The sequence below is a fragment of the Geotrypetes seraphini genome, chromosome 2 (genome assembly GCF_902459505.1).
Source record: "Geotrypetes seraphini chromosome 2, aGeoSer1.1, whole genome shotgun sequence".
Taxonomy (NCBI): Eukaryota; Metazoa; Chordata; class Amphibia; order Gymnophiona; family Dermophiidae; genus Geotrypetes; species Geotrypetes seraphini.
In genome coordinates this window covers 205,284,490-205,299,585 of record NC_047085.1, presented here as the reverse complement: position 1 = coordinate 205,299,585, position 15,096 = coordinate 205,284,490, and the positions used below count along the sequence as shown (strand labels likewise).

Below are 15,096 nucleotides of genomic sequence, written 5' to 3'. Positions count from 1 at the left end.
GAAGTGTAGAAGAAAGCATCTACAAATAGCTGTGTCTTGAGTAATTTCCTGAACATACCCTTTACATGGCAGTTTCATATTTGGCCCACAAGTAGTGATATTTTGAAAGCGATAGCCTTTTGATACATCTTTCTCTTGTTATGTTATGTTTGTATTGTTTTCTAAAATTTTCTTATTTTATGTTGTATTGTTGCGTTTGCTTGCCATTACATTTGTATGATTATAATGAATAAAGACTGTACTAAATTTTTTTTTAAAAACCACAACCCATTAATGGCTGTTATGAAGGCAACTGACTGGGTTTTGAAAACTGTAACAAAAGAGATGAGATGTTTATACTGCTGGGCACATGAAGGTTTGGGGGAGGGTTTGCTGTCTTTCACTTTCTTACAGTCAATCACATAAGGAAGTGAAACCAGTCAGCCAGGTCTCTGCCAAAGCAGATGAAAGGAAAATAATCAGTCACAAAATGGACATCCTGACAGCTGCAGTTTCTGCTCTTTCTCTTTTCTGTCTCTCGGAGAGCAAGGAATGGCCCATGCACACAATCTGCAGCGGGCCAAATCTGGAAGGGTATTACAGAAGTTGTGGTGAGTTTCTTTAAGCATGTTTTTTTTTTTCCCACCCCCCACCCCCCTAAATTTAAGGACAGTATTAAAAGTTGTTCCTGAAGACATCTGCGTTTTCATGTACTGCTCACTCAGAGGTGAAAGGGGTCAATTATCCTTGTCCCGCTGCCTTGCTTCTTACCCCGGTCCCTCAGTATGAATTTGGCTTTCATTCCAATGTGGGCCGGTGAGTAAGACCTCTGGCAAAGGAGCCCGCCAGCTTGAACAGTTGTAGCATAGGAGAGGTGAAATGGTCTGCAGAGATATAAACACATGAGGGATAGCAATTCAGAGGTACAGTGAAACTTGCTAGCCAAAAACTGGAAACCTCCGTACTGTAGTTCCTCGTTCTTTGTCATCAGCTTCAGTGTGACTGCAATGAATGTGCTTACTGTATACCATAAAAAGGAAGCTGAGCTGCTTCATATCTCATTTGTTCAAAGGAAAAGCATTTGCTGATGTTTCAATTTTGTTTTGAGAGATTTTTGCCTTAAGGTTATGACCCCGATTCTCCATTGTCATATGCTTGCTTTCTACTGATTTAGGAGCCCTTTTAGTAAGGTGCAGTGAAATCTATGCTTACCACATTCCTAACATTACCATAAATTTTTTTCCTCAAAATGGGATATCTACAAATTTTTTAGGTAATAACATTGTAGATATCTGTCTTTGTTTCTTTCTCTCTTATTCCCCCCTCCCCTTCCCTTCTTTCTCTCTCCCTGCCCCTCTTTCTTTCTTTCTCTCTCCATGACCCCCCTTTTTTTCTTTCTCTCTCCCTGCCCCCCCCCCCCCCCCACCGCCGCCGATTTCTTCCGGCTTCCCTGACACCAACGCAGCAACAGGCCAGGTGTGTGCAGCGACTTTACAAGCGGTGTGCCCACAAGCCTTCCCCCACCCCTCAATGTCAATTCTGACATCAGAGAGGAAGTTCCGGGCCAGCAAATCGCTGCCTGGCTGGCCCGGAACTTCCTCTCTGATGCCAGAATTGACATCGGGGGGGGGAAGGCTTGTGGGCCCCCCCACTTTTAAAGTCGTATCCCGTTGTCCCCAAGCACAGCGCCTTTTTTGAAATTGTTACAGTGGGTTGCTCTCTTTCTGAAAATGGGACATTTTGGCGTCCCGAAGCTGAGCTTGGGGACAATGGGATAGGCTACCTAAAAACGGGATGGGCCCATTCAAAACGGGACGTATGTCCATGTTACACATTCAAGAAATGGACTTTTCCTGCACATCGAGCCCAGATTTCACATAGCGTTTTTGCATGGGGGGGGTTCTATTTTGCAGCTCATACACTAATGTTTCCAGCAGCGCATGCTACCCTCAAAAAATTATCCCCCCCCTTGCGAGGCCACATTAGGCTTTGTTATCACTGGCTGTGGTGGTATTAGCTTCGACACTCATAGAATTCCTGTGAGTGTCAGAGCTAATACCACCGCAGCCGGCGATAAAAGAAGCCTATCGTGGCTTCATAAAAAGGGGGTAATATAGGAGGAATTTCTACCTCCTATTTAGGTAACACTAACCCCCCTCTTCTACGAAACCGCGCTAGCATTTTCTAGCATAGGGAGCCGCGCTAAATGGACTGTGCGGCTCCCGACACTCATAGGAACTCAATGAGCATTGGGTGCAGCGTGGGCCGTTCAGTGCGGCTCTCTGCTAAAAAAACGCTAGCGCGGTTTTGTAGAAGAGGGGGTAAGTGTACCCACGTTAACCCTGCATTGTCCACTTACCATGAACTAATCCTAACATGCTAGTAGATCATGTGGATGACAGATCAAAAGTGCGCGAGGACAAAGGCGCGCCGACAACCAAGTGCAAACAACTGAGCGCAGGGCTTAATCGCGCCGAAGAAAAAACATATTTTAAAGGGCTCCGACGGGAGTGTGTGGGGGGGGAAACCCCCCCCCACACTCTACTTAATAGGGATCGTGCTGCCTCAGGCTGCCATGTTGGGTGGGTGTGGGGGGTATAACCCCCCACATTATACTGAAAACTTAACTTTTTCCCTAAAAAACAGAGAAAAAGTTGTTTCCAGTATAATGAGGGGAGTTACAACCCCCCAAACCCCCCACAACACCAGCGCGATCTCTATTAAGTAATGTGGGAGGGTTCCCCAGCAACACCCCACGTTGGAGCCCTTCAAAATATGGTTTTTCTTCGACGCGATTAAGCCCTGCGCTCAGTTGTCTTCGCTCGGTTGTCGGTGCGCCTTTGTCCTCGCGCGCTTTATATGAACCGATAATGTGGGAATGCCCACTCTCCGCCCATGATACCCCCCTCCTCCAAGATGTGTATAAATAGATAATGTGTGGGTTGCTGCATTCAAACAGGCAAAATGCTTTACCACCCTCTGTAGTAGCCTGTTAGCATGTGCTAACCATGCTTCAAGGGCATAATGCTCTCTAGTTAATGCCACAATGCTTCCCAAAGTTTTCTCCCTTTTAAACATTTAAAAATTCATGTGATCCCAAATGACAATGAAAAAAAACATAATAGCAGCCCTCCATTCCCTGTAACTCACTCCTCTACTTTCTCCTTTCCCAGTTTATTTATTTATATTCCACCTTTTGTGATGCAAAACACAGCACCAAATCCATAATAACCATAAAACATAATCGATAACACAATGGGCTCCTTTTACACCGGATTAGTGCACGCTATAGCATGCGCTAATCGAAAAATTACCACCTGCTTAAAAGGAGGCGGTAGCGGCTAGCGTGCGCTATTCCGCTCGTTAAGGCCCTAACGCACCTCTGTAAAAGGAGCCCAATGTTATTTCAAAGAAAATTAAAAACAAACACAAAAGCCATTCTAAAAAATAAAATGAAATAACATCAACATAAAATAAATTAATGAACCATAAAAAGAATTACAAATAAAAAATCCTCCAGCCTATCCATGGCATTCCTCAACTAAGCAAGAACATTCAATCTCATGCACCATATTGCCGCTTGCTATGGTTTCCCAAAACGTTTTGTAAATAGAAAGACCTTCAAGTTGGTTCGTAAAAGCAGCTATAATTGTCATTAATCTGAGCCGTACTGGAATCTGGTTCTAGTCTCTTGGGCTGGCAATTGAAGGCAGCAGTAGAGCTGCAGTGGTGACAACATGGCAGCAGTCAGCCCAGGATCTTGTGTGTCAGCATACTGTACGTACTTTATATGGATTACCAGTCTACAAGGAAGTGCACACAGTAGACTTTCACGGGCCCAATGCTCACTACCAGTACTAGGAATAGGTTATAGTGGAGATCCAGTGGAGTGGGATCAGCCCTGTATTTGTGAATCCATTGGCTGATGATGTGACCCTATTTGGGGTCCCAACCAAAGTTTTGGAACCACTGTTCTACCACAGTCATAAATATTCTAGAATTCTATGTCAGCAAGTAGTATATCAGTCAAGAAACGTGTGAAATAGCTTGTAAGTTTTATGGCTTCTGTTCCGCCACTTATTTCTGTCAGATGGGATGATCAATTTTTTGCTGTTATATGTTCCTCCACCAGTATGTCAAAATAAAATTACATTACTTCAAGATATAATTTTTGATTTTTGTTCATCCTCATTATTTCCTTTAGTTTTGGGAGATTTTAACATTCATTTTGACAATGCCTCAGATATCAATAGCCAAGAAATATTAAATATGTTTTGTTCATTAAACTTAGTTCCAAAAATTGACGGCCCAACTCATTCAGCAAATCATACTTTGGATATGATTTTTGCCCCCAATTCTCATTATATTAATTGCTCCACTCCATTAATTAATCCAGTACCCTGGTCCGACCACTATTTCATTTCTATTACCATAGCCTTTTCTAGTTTAAAATCTCGTAAAAAACACATTGAACCTAAAATAACTTCATATCGTGATCTTACTAACATAGACGATACAGACATAATACCTTTCTTCGACATTTCGACTATTGAAGATATGCCAACCTTGATTGATGATCACCTTTTACAATGGAATTCCTCCCTTACCTCCTTTCTAGATACTAAGGCGCCAAAAATCTCAAAATCTATATCAGCACGAAAATTATCTAACCCATGGTTTACACCTGAATTACATCTTTTAAAAAAAACAACTTCGAGCCCTAGAACGAAAATGGCGCCATTCTAAGACTCAAAGGAATCTCCTAAATTTCAAGGAACAAGCGGCCATATACAAATTAAAAATTAATCAGTCCAAACAAAAATTTTATTCCGACAAAATTCATAAAGCTAAAAATTCTGCTGCTCTATTTAACATTCTAAAATCTATTACATCTCATAATACAAATAATTTTACTAATCAGACACCGCTTCTAAAAGCGCAAGATTTAGCAGATGCTTTTAAACAAAAAATCAACAATATTTGAAATACTTTTATTTCCAATATAAACAATAATCACTCTATAGAACATCCTGGCGACCATCTTTTTACTGCTAGATGTTCAAATTTTAAACTCCCTACACTTAATGATATTAAATCACTCATGTCACAAATAAATCTAAAGAGCTCTGGATTCGAAATTCTGCACCCATTTTACTTAAAAAAATTCTTTCATCTCTTTGGCCCATTCATTCATTCCATAATTTTAAAAAGTTTACAATCTGCTACAGTTCCTATTCTTTGGAAAACTGCTACTATCATTCCATTAATTAAAGATCACAAAATCAGTAGAAATGACCCTTTAAACTATCGCCCGATTGCTAATATCTCCTTCTTAGCAAAACTGACTGAAAAATTTATATTTAATCAGGTTTCCGACTTTGTTGAATCAACCAATGTATTACATCCCAATCAGACAGGTTTCCGCAAGTACCATAATACAGAACACTCCCTAATTGGCTTAACAAACAACATTCACTATTTTCTGGATCATCACAGATCCGTAGTCTTGTTCTCCCTAGATATCTCCGCAGCATTTGATACAATAGATCACGATTTACTTCTTAGGAGATTAGAATCAATAGGCTTTAGTGACCAAGTCCTTAATTGGTTTGCTTCTTATCTTACTAATCGAACTTATCTTGTGAAATTTAATAAGGGATTTTCAGAAGAATATACGACAACCTTTGGTATCCCTCAAGGATCTATCCTATCGCCTCTGTTATTCAACATTTATCTTGCACCATTACTGAATCTGTGCCAGTCTGTTGGTTTCACTGCTTTTTCATACGCAGACGATATACAGTTAATTCATCCATTTAATCCTGAAAATCATGAAGAAATCAAAACTTTAAATGCAAAACTTGAACAAGTTCATAATTGGCTTAATAATAATAAATTATCATTAAATATAAATAAAACAAAAGCTATGATTTTTAACTGGAAAAGAGACATTAGACTTAATTCTCCTTTCCTCCTTAATAATAAACCAATCGAAATCGTTCCTAAAACGAAAATCTTGGGTGTTATAATTGATGAAAGACTAGAATTTAAAGATCACATTAACAATATAGTTAAAGTCTGCTTTTACAAATTACGTCTAATTCGATCTATTTCTAAATTTCTCGAATCCAAATCCCGCAATATCTTAATTCATTCATTGGTAATATCAAAACTGGACTATTGCAACTCTTTGTTGCTTAATATCACTCAAAAGGAAAAACGACAACTGCAAATTGTTCAAAACACGGCAATAAAACTAATCTATGATGCTCGGAAATTTGATCACGTCACTCCACTTTTCAAAGACGCACACTGGCTTCCTATTTGCCAGCGTATACAATATAAAGTTTTACTACTTATTTTTAAAAACTTGATTTTCAAAGAACCTCAGTACATTTCTAAAATGCTAATTCCTTATAGCTCCGCACGCGCACTTAGGTCATCTTCCCAAAACTTATTAGTTATTCCATCTTTAAAAATTATAGGCACCCGTAGATTAGACATGTTTTTGGTCGTGGGCCCCCAATGGTGGAATTTATTGCCCCAATATATAAAAAATGAAAAAGACATTCCCTCTTTTAAGAAATCTTTAAAAACATTTCTTTTTAAAAAGATTTTTAATACATAAAAATTTTGCTTTTTAATAAAATTTTTTCCGTTTCAAGAATTTTACTACCTCCTTAATGTTTTACCCTTAAATGTGTTTCTTATTATAAGATATGTAACTTTAACCTCCCTTTCCTCCCAATTGTTGTCTGTCTTGTCCAATATCTAATGTTTATATATTTATTGTATGTTTTTATCTTAATTAATTGTTTTTTTTTAATGTACATCGCTTTGTATAAAGATATAGCGATTTATCAAATATTTAATAAACCTTGAAACCTTGATCTGTGACACTCAGAAAAGCACACAGACAATATAAAAGCATAAACAATAACCCTTTATTATATATATATATATATATATGAATATAAGAATAAAATAGCTTCACCGCAATCCCAGGCAACGACCATCCTTCACAATTGGGAATCCCTGCAATTTATAGGTGAGTGGACACGGGAGACTGTCCCTTTAGACGTCTTGGATTCTAATGTTAGGGGCAGAGTTCCGTCCTTATAAAGGGTGAAAGTTGCTGAGTTCATAGCTAAACAGCTGGTCCTGCAGTAACCAGCGTCCTTCATTACGATTCAGGCACACCCGGTCCTGGTCTTTTGTTCTTTGTTGTTTTGGCAACACCCAGGTCAAGGAGGTCAGGAATGCAGATAAGCAGACTTGTTGCAGAAACCAGCTTTCCATCTGGTTTTACTGTCCTTTTGATGTTGTTTTGGCAACACCCAGGTCAAGGAGGTCAGGATAGCAGATCAGCAAACTTGTTGCAGAAACCAGCTTTCCATCTGGTTTTACTGTCCTTTTGTTGTTGTTTTGGCAACACCCAGGTCACGGAGGTCAGATAAGCAGACTTGAGGAGACATATCACGTAGTATGTTGAGTTTCAGTTACCCCCTGGACATAGGCATAACAGCTTCACATCATTCTCTTCTTGGTTGAGCTGAGAACTTTTCAGTGGCCTCTCCTATTGTGATGTCATAATGCCTCATTCCACCAATGCCTGAGAGCCAACCTCATCAGTGATGTCACAATGGCTTGGCTTTCCTATTTACTAAATGCATTTGCCTCACTAAAAAGACAAGAGTCAAGAAAAGTGTGGAATAACTTACAAGCTTCATGGCTCCACATCATTCTCTTCTTGGCTGGCCTGAGAATTTTTCAATGTCCTCTCGTACAAGTGATATTGCATACAACACACAACAGTGATACATAAGATTGATGGCCCAATACTCAGTACTCCGGCATTATAGCCAACAACGCACAGGAATAACAGAGGAACAGTGATAAAAAATAGTCCTAATGTTGAACACTAATTGCATGCAAATAATATGTGTGCTGTGTCATAAAACCCTCTTTTACGAACACAGCGCTATGCATTCGTAAAAGAGGGGCAAAATCTCAATGAAAAAGTATGTACAGAGTGGAGAAGACATCTTGAAGAGTATTTTGAAGGGCAAATAAAGGATCTATAGCTATTGTGGCAATGCAGCTTAAATATGGATACCCCTGGCAAACCTTTAGAATGAAATGGATGGACCTCTTGATTTCCATATATCTTTCTTATTATTTAATGCTGCCTTTTTGAAGATGTGAGTTATTTTTGTATAGAAACATATAGATTTTTTTTCAAAAGCTGATTTGGATGTTTTGAGAATCAGTAAAGCATAAGTCCTTGAAAAAGAAGTAGACGTTAAATATTTTTAATAAGAAAAATTTCTACTTGAATATGAAGGTTTTTTAGAAATAAATAAAAGAAAAAAAAATGAATATGAAGGTTTTTGAAACATTGGCATAGATTTTTAAGAAAATTGTTTGTGAAGTATTAGGCATCACCGCCTTTAAGATCCTGAGAGGGAATGCTCCCGGCCACCTAACAGAGGCCCAAATTCACTAAGCAAACTGATCGTGTACCGATCGGTTTCCGAGCCCTTTGTGACAAAATTTCCCTCCAACCCCATTCACTAACGCCTGTAGCGATCCGATCCTGACCCTCCCATGCAAATTAGCAAAACTCCATGCAAAATAGCCAAGCGATTGATTCACTAACAATTGCTTGACTATTTCGAATCAGGTTTTACTATTAGCTAACCCAACTGCTGCAGACCTGTCGGTAACTGAGTTAAGCAAAATATCTGCCCCATTTTAAAAAATGAATAAAAAAGACAGGCAGACCTGTCAAAAAAATGTACCCCCACACACAAACGCGCCCCCAAGCACGGCCGCCCTCGCCCTCCCTCCCTCCCCGCAACCGGCACAGCACCCCCTTCTGGCACAGCTCTCGCCCCCCTCCCAGCACCAAAAAGTTAGGAGCAGGAGGGGTGCTCAATCTCTCCTGCTCCTAGGCCTCCCACCCCCAGCCCACCCCTGGTCGGCCCAGGCGGTTGGGCCCGGCCCACCCACCCCGGTACCTTTAAAATAGTTGGGAGCAGGAGGGGTGCCCGGTCCCTCCTGCTCCTTCCGACAAGGCTCCCATCTTTGGGAGCAGGAGGGGTGCCCGGACCCTCCTGCTCCTACGCCAATCTTCGGGAGCAAGAGGAAAGTCCTCCTGCTCCTGGTCCCCGGGCCGCAGCTGCGCAATAGAGGCATTAGGCCCCACCCCGGCGCATCATCTGATGCATGTGGAGGGGCCTAAAGCAATGATTGGATGTAGCACCTCAGGCTCCTCCCAAGGAGGAGCCCGAGGTGCCTCAGCCAATCAGTGCCTATGAGAGTGCTGCCAGCCTGACGCTGCTTAGGGAGGTAAGTAGGGCTCGCAGCTGGGTTCCGATGGGAAAGAGGCAAGGATGGGGATTTGGCTGCGTGGCGGGTGCTTGGGGGGGAATGCTCGCTCAAGGGTCCTGCTGAACAAAGGATGGGAGGGAGGGAAGGGAAGCTGGGCAAGGGATGGGAGGGGAGGAAAGATGCTGCACATGTGGGGGAGAGAAAGGAAAATGGAAAAATTGGGGTGAAGAAGAGGAAGGAAGAGCTGATCATGTACATACCCCTAATAATAATAATAATAACAGCTTATATACCGCAATACCGTGAAGTTCTATGCGGTTTACAGAAGATTAAGCAAAGATAACAAATTGAATTGACTTTAAGAGGGGAAGAAGAAAGAGAATTAATAGGACAGGAAATTCATTGTTGAGGAGAGAGTGATCAAAAGGACAAGTTAATCGCTATAGAGGGGAGAGAGAAGAGTGCCTTTTTGGGGCCTAAAATTAATATAAGACACTGTCTTATTTTCGGGAAACATGGTAACAACTCTATTGAATGTCTGTGTCAAACTAAACTGTCCATTGCTCCTGGGTAACTGACCCAACCTCTTGTAATATAATCTGACCTTGAACGGAACAGGCAAAGGTCAAATAGAAATCCTGATTAACATAATATAACATTGTCATCCCTTCTTAGTGCCACTGTTTCAGATTTAGATTCAATCTCAAACCTGCCACCTTTCCAAATAATTGAATGTTTCAGTTGGCTGGTAATGTTATGTGATGAAGACATTAATCTATGGAAAATGTCTGCTTTGTCGGTGGTTTCTAATTAAGAAATAAACATTTTTTTAAAAAAAATCATGGCACTAGTCAGTATTCTATAAGATGACATTTATGGTTGTAAGTGGCCACTTATACACATAAATGACTAGAATACCACTATTTACATGCCTTCTTTCAGCCTAAACTAAGTGACACCTTATAGAATTATATATGTAAAGCCAACAGTTAAAAACATGGCATGGATGACATCAGGGATGGATCACAAGTTTGTGTGCCCCTGAGCCAACTCATACATAGGGTCTCCTCCCCCTTCCCAGCCGCAACTGCCAAATACATAGTTGTGCAATCCATCACACATGAAATACAATATACTGTATGTGCAATTGTGCAAGTATTTTAACTTTATACTTTGAGAATGAGTGGTGTAGAATGGGTACAAGTGGATTGATTTTTCTACTTGATCAAAAATTACAGACTAGGAAACAATCGATGAAGTTGCAAGGAAATACTTTTAAAACCAATAGGAAGAAATATTTTTTCACTCAGAGAATAGTTAAGCTCTGGAACACGTTGCCAGACGTTGTGGTAAGAGCTGCTGACGTAGCTGGTTTGGATAAGTTCCTGGAGGAAAAGTCCATAGTCTGCTATTGAGACAGACATGGGGGGAAGCCACTGCTTGCCCTGGATCGGTAGCATGGAATGTTGCTACTCCTTGGGTTGTGGCCAGGTACTAGGGACCTGGATTGGCCACTATGAGAACGAGTCACTGGGCTAGATGGACCATTGGTCCGACCCAATAAGGCTATTCTTAAGTTCTTATGTGTTATAGATAATGACATGAGCATTAATAAATGGAACACATCAGAGTTTTAGCAGAATTGATAAACAGATTTATCACATTCCTGGGAAACACAACCACCAGACTATATAGATAGGCTGCTATGTAAAGCCCACTTTGGTAATGAGAAGGGCCCCAGTCCTTTGGTCCCCTGAGTCTGGGCTCAGTATATCTATGCAGGGATCCGTCCCTGCCTGAATGGGTTTCAACTGCATGGACTGCCTTCACAATTTTCTGCTTCTGTTATGAGGCAACAATTAGCGAGTTCAATCAGCATTATGTTATATTTACATAGGAACATAAAGCCTCATTAGTGCTGTAGTCTGATTAACTTAGAATGTCCCCAGTGAGGCTAAGTAATGACAAATTGCTTAAGGATTCATCAGGGATCCTGTGTTTGTCATTTTTTTTCAGCTCGCTTGGCTTTTTAAAAGAGACATTTCAGCATAGGTCGACTAGTATATTACCATGTGGTAGGGCTGGAATATACTGTTCCTTCAGATGGGGGGAAAAAAAACCCAGTCAAATTTAAAAGTTATTCTTAGAAAATTCAGAACTTGCATCCGAATGCCATGTATCCCCCCATGGATTTTCACATAGGACTTCTGCAGAAGCAGCTTATTTGTGTGGCAGATTTATAAGCAGGGCAAGTTTAGTTGAGTGTCACCCCTACCCGCTCCCTCTGCTCTGAGGCAGAGAGGTGGCTATGCATCCCCCCAGTGAGATCTCTCCAGATGGAAACCGCCCATAAGTGCTCCTATAGCCATTTTGTCTCACGCCTATGGAACCAGCTGCCTGCACAGATCAGATCACTGAACTCATTGATGAGCTTCCAAAGAGCAGTAAAAACCTTTCTTTTCATCTGAACAACCTCCAGCAAGCAGTTCCCCTATAGTTTCAAGTTTATTTATGGCTTGATATACTGACCATCACATGTATCTGGACGGTTTACAATATTAAAAATTAGAAAAATCTAATAAAATTTAATTGAAGTAAATTAAGAGGAGGGTAAAAGTAAAACTATGACAAATTAAGACTTATTAGAAACGAAAGGTACTAGGGGATAGGGAAGTTTTAATTACAATATGTAAATAAAAATAAAAAGGAAGGATAGAGGGATAGGGAATAACGAGAGGAAGACAGGGATTGCGCTTCTTAAAAACTTTTTTTTTCTTTCTTTCATCCCCCCCTCCCCCCCACACACACACACTTATTGATAGGAATCTTTAAAGAGAAATGTTTTAAGATTCGTTTTTAAATTTATTTAGGGAATTTTCGTGGTGGAGATAAAGTGGCATTGAATTCAGAAAAAATGGAATTTCTAGTAAAGTATAGGTCCTTGATTGAGGGTACTGTCAATAAGTTTTGATTCATAGATCTAAGGACCCTAGGAGGGGTTATGTGGAATAAGATATTTGTCTAGGAAAACAGGGAGGTGGGAGGTCTTAATTTTAAAAGTTAAAAGAAGAATTTTGTATGTAGTTCGACGGGAGACTGGTAACCAGTGTAACTCTCAAAGAAGCAGGGTAACGTGATCATATTTTTTGGCCTTATAGATAAGTTTGATTGCGGTATTTTGGATTAGTTGTAGTCTGCGGGATTCTTTTTGAGTTATGCCATGGTAAAGAGAATTGCAATAATCTATGTGTGAAATGATTAAAGAGTGAATTAGAATTTGGATTGAAGTGGGTTCTAGAACAGAGGTTACGTTTCTGCTATGAACATCTCTCTGCATCCTGTCATGTCCTATGCTACCATGGCTGTCCTTTGTAATGTACCATGAATGTCTAACATAAATATAACTGACTGTGTGTGTCTACTGTAATCTACTATGAACCTAGGTAAATATGATCATGTTACGCCAGCTCTGAAAGAAGCTCACTGGCTACCCGTGACGCATCGAATCACCTACAAAATCATCCTTTTGTCATTTAAAATAAAATCTTCTCACTTGCCGCTATATCTTCACAAACGTCTCATTCCTCAGCGCTCTACTCGAACTTTGAGATCTTCAAATCAAAATCTCTTATTGATTCCGTCTATAAAAGAGTTTTATTACACACGAAAAATAAATTTTGCGGTAACAGCCCCGACATTGTGGAACTCTCTTCCACAACCACTTCGAGACGAACAACATCTTGACAAATTTAAGAAAAACTTAAAAACATTTTTATTTCGTGATGCCTTCTCTATTATTTAATTTCTCTCTTTTTAATTTCGCTTCTATTTAATTTCTCTCTTTTTAATTTCGCTTCTATTTAATTTCTCTCTTTTATAAACATTTCACATATTTTATCCCCATCCAACTTGTTTTTCCCCCAACCCCTCTTTCTCCTTTTTCTACCTACAATGTAACTTTACCAATCCATTCCCTCTACCCTCACTGTTAAGTCCGTCTTGTTAATGTCTTTAATGTTCACTATATATTATTTAAATTACTAAATAATTCTTCAATTGTTCTTATTCTTATCTGTCATTTTTAAATCTAATGTAAACCGTCCAGATATTTGCTTGATGGTCGGTATATTAAAATCTAATAAACTTGAAACTTGAACGTGCTTTTGTAATCCATTCTGAGCTCACGGGAGGATGGAATAGAAATCTAATTAAATCAATTTAAACAGTTACATTGGTTACCTTTCTGAGTCCAAATAATATTTAAAAATTGTTGTTTTATCTTTAATATCTTTTAGGGCTTAGCCTCGTTAGAGAATCTTCATAGTATCTTATCTAACTAGACTAAGGGCTAGGCGCAGTTTTTATGAAATGGACATAGTTGTGCCATCCTTTAAAGCACAGGTGTCAAAGTCGGTCCTCGAGGGCCGCAATCCAGTCGGGTTTTCAGGATTTCCCCAATGACTATGCATTGAAAGCAGTGCGTGCACATAGATCTCATGCAGATTCATTGGGGAAATCCTGAAAACCCGACTGGATTGCGGCCCTCGAGGACCGACTTTGACACCCCTGCTTTAAAGGAATTAAATATCTAGATCATTCTTTCTCTTACCAATCAGCTCAAATTTGCATTGAAAATCAATTCTCCTACATGTTATTTCAAAAGGGTTTGAAAACTTATTTGTGTGAGAAATTTATTAAGTAGAAACTGTAACCGAGCATAAGAACATAAGAATACCTTACTGGTATACCAATGGTCCATCTAGCCCAGTAGCCTGTTCTCATGGTGTCCAATCCAGTTCCCTAGTACCTGGCAAAAAACCCAAAGAGTAGCAACATTCCATGCTACCAATGCAGGACAAGCAGTGGCTTCCCCCATGTCTGTCTCAATAACAGACTATGGACTTTTCCTCCCAGAATTTGTCCAAATCTTTTTTAAAACCAGCTACCTTAACCGCTTTTACCACATCTTTTGGTAATGCTTTTTCCAGAGCTTAAGTATTGGTTTTAAAAGTATATCGCTGTCACTTTATTGAGTGTCCACCTAGTCTTTGTAGTTTCTGATGGAGTAAAACATTAATCCACTTGTACCTGTTCTACACCACTCGGGATTTTGTAGGCTTCAGTCATATCTCCCGTCAGCTGTCTCTTTTCCAAGCTGAAGAACCTTATCCTCATAAGTCTTTCCTCATAGGAGAAGAGTTCCATTCCCTTTATCATCTTTGTTGCTCTTCTTTGAACCTTTTCTAGCTCCGTGTGACAGGGTGGAGTTCTTGTCACCGAGCAACAGAAGGAAGGAGCTAATCTGCATAACATTCCTGTAAGGCTGAGGGAATGGTGGTGCTGAAAAGGACAGGTCCAGAGCAGAACGCTGGGAAATTTGATAAGCTCTTTTGGGAATCAGGCAGCCATCAAGGGGAGGCATGCTGGAGAGGGAAGGGGTAAAACACGGACCTCACGGACCTCGCGGATCTAAAACCGTACGGCCTTAAAAATCTGAGGTCCGTGTCGGTCCGTGTCCCTGCCGTTTGTAGTTTCTGTCGCTGACAGACCTTGATGAGATTTTAACGCTGACGAATCCGTCTCAGCATAGGGAGGGAAAAGTGTTAGGATCCGTCAGCGCTAAAATCTCTTTGAGGTCTGTCAGAGCCAGAGACTAGTGCTGGAGTTTGGAGACTTCTTTTCCATAACGCACATCCAAAACCTATGTCCCCGCTCTCTTGGCTTCTGCTCTGCCGCTCCAGCACTAGTCTCTGGCTCCGACAGACCTCAAAGAGATTTTTAGCA

The 15,096-nt window shown here is 40.3% G+C and overlaps 1 protein-coding gene across 4 annotated transcripts in view; it reads left to right on the top strand.

The window, feature by feature from the left end:
* Nucleotides 1-415: 415 nt before the first annotated feature.
* The window catches only part of LY86 (lymphocyte antigen 86), a 41,678-nt gene continuing 26,997 nt past the window's right edge, over nucleotides 416-15,096 (top strand). For all 4 annotated transcript variants that reach the window (XM_033929679.1, XM_033929677.1, XM_033929676.1 and 1 more), the window contains exon 1: nucleotides 416-590. In XM_033929679.1, coding sequence (XP_033785570.1) covers nucleotides 470-590 — 121 coding nt within the window. In that variant the 5' untranslated portion in view covers nucleotides 416-469. The remainder of the gene's footprint in view (nucleotides 591-15,096) is intronic.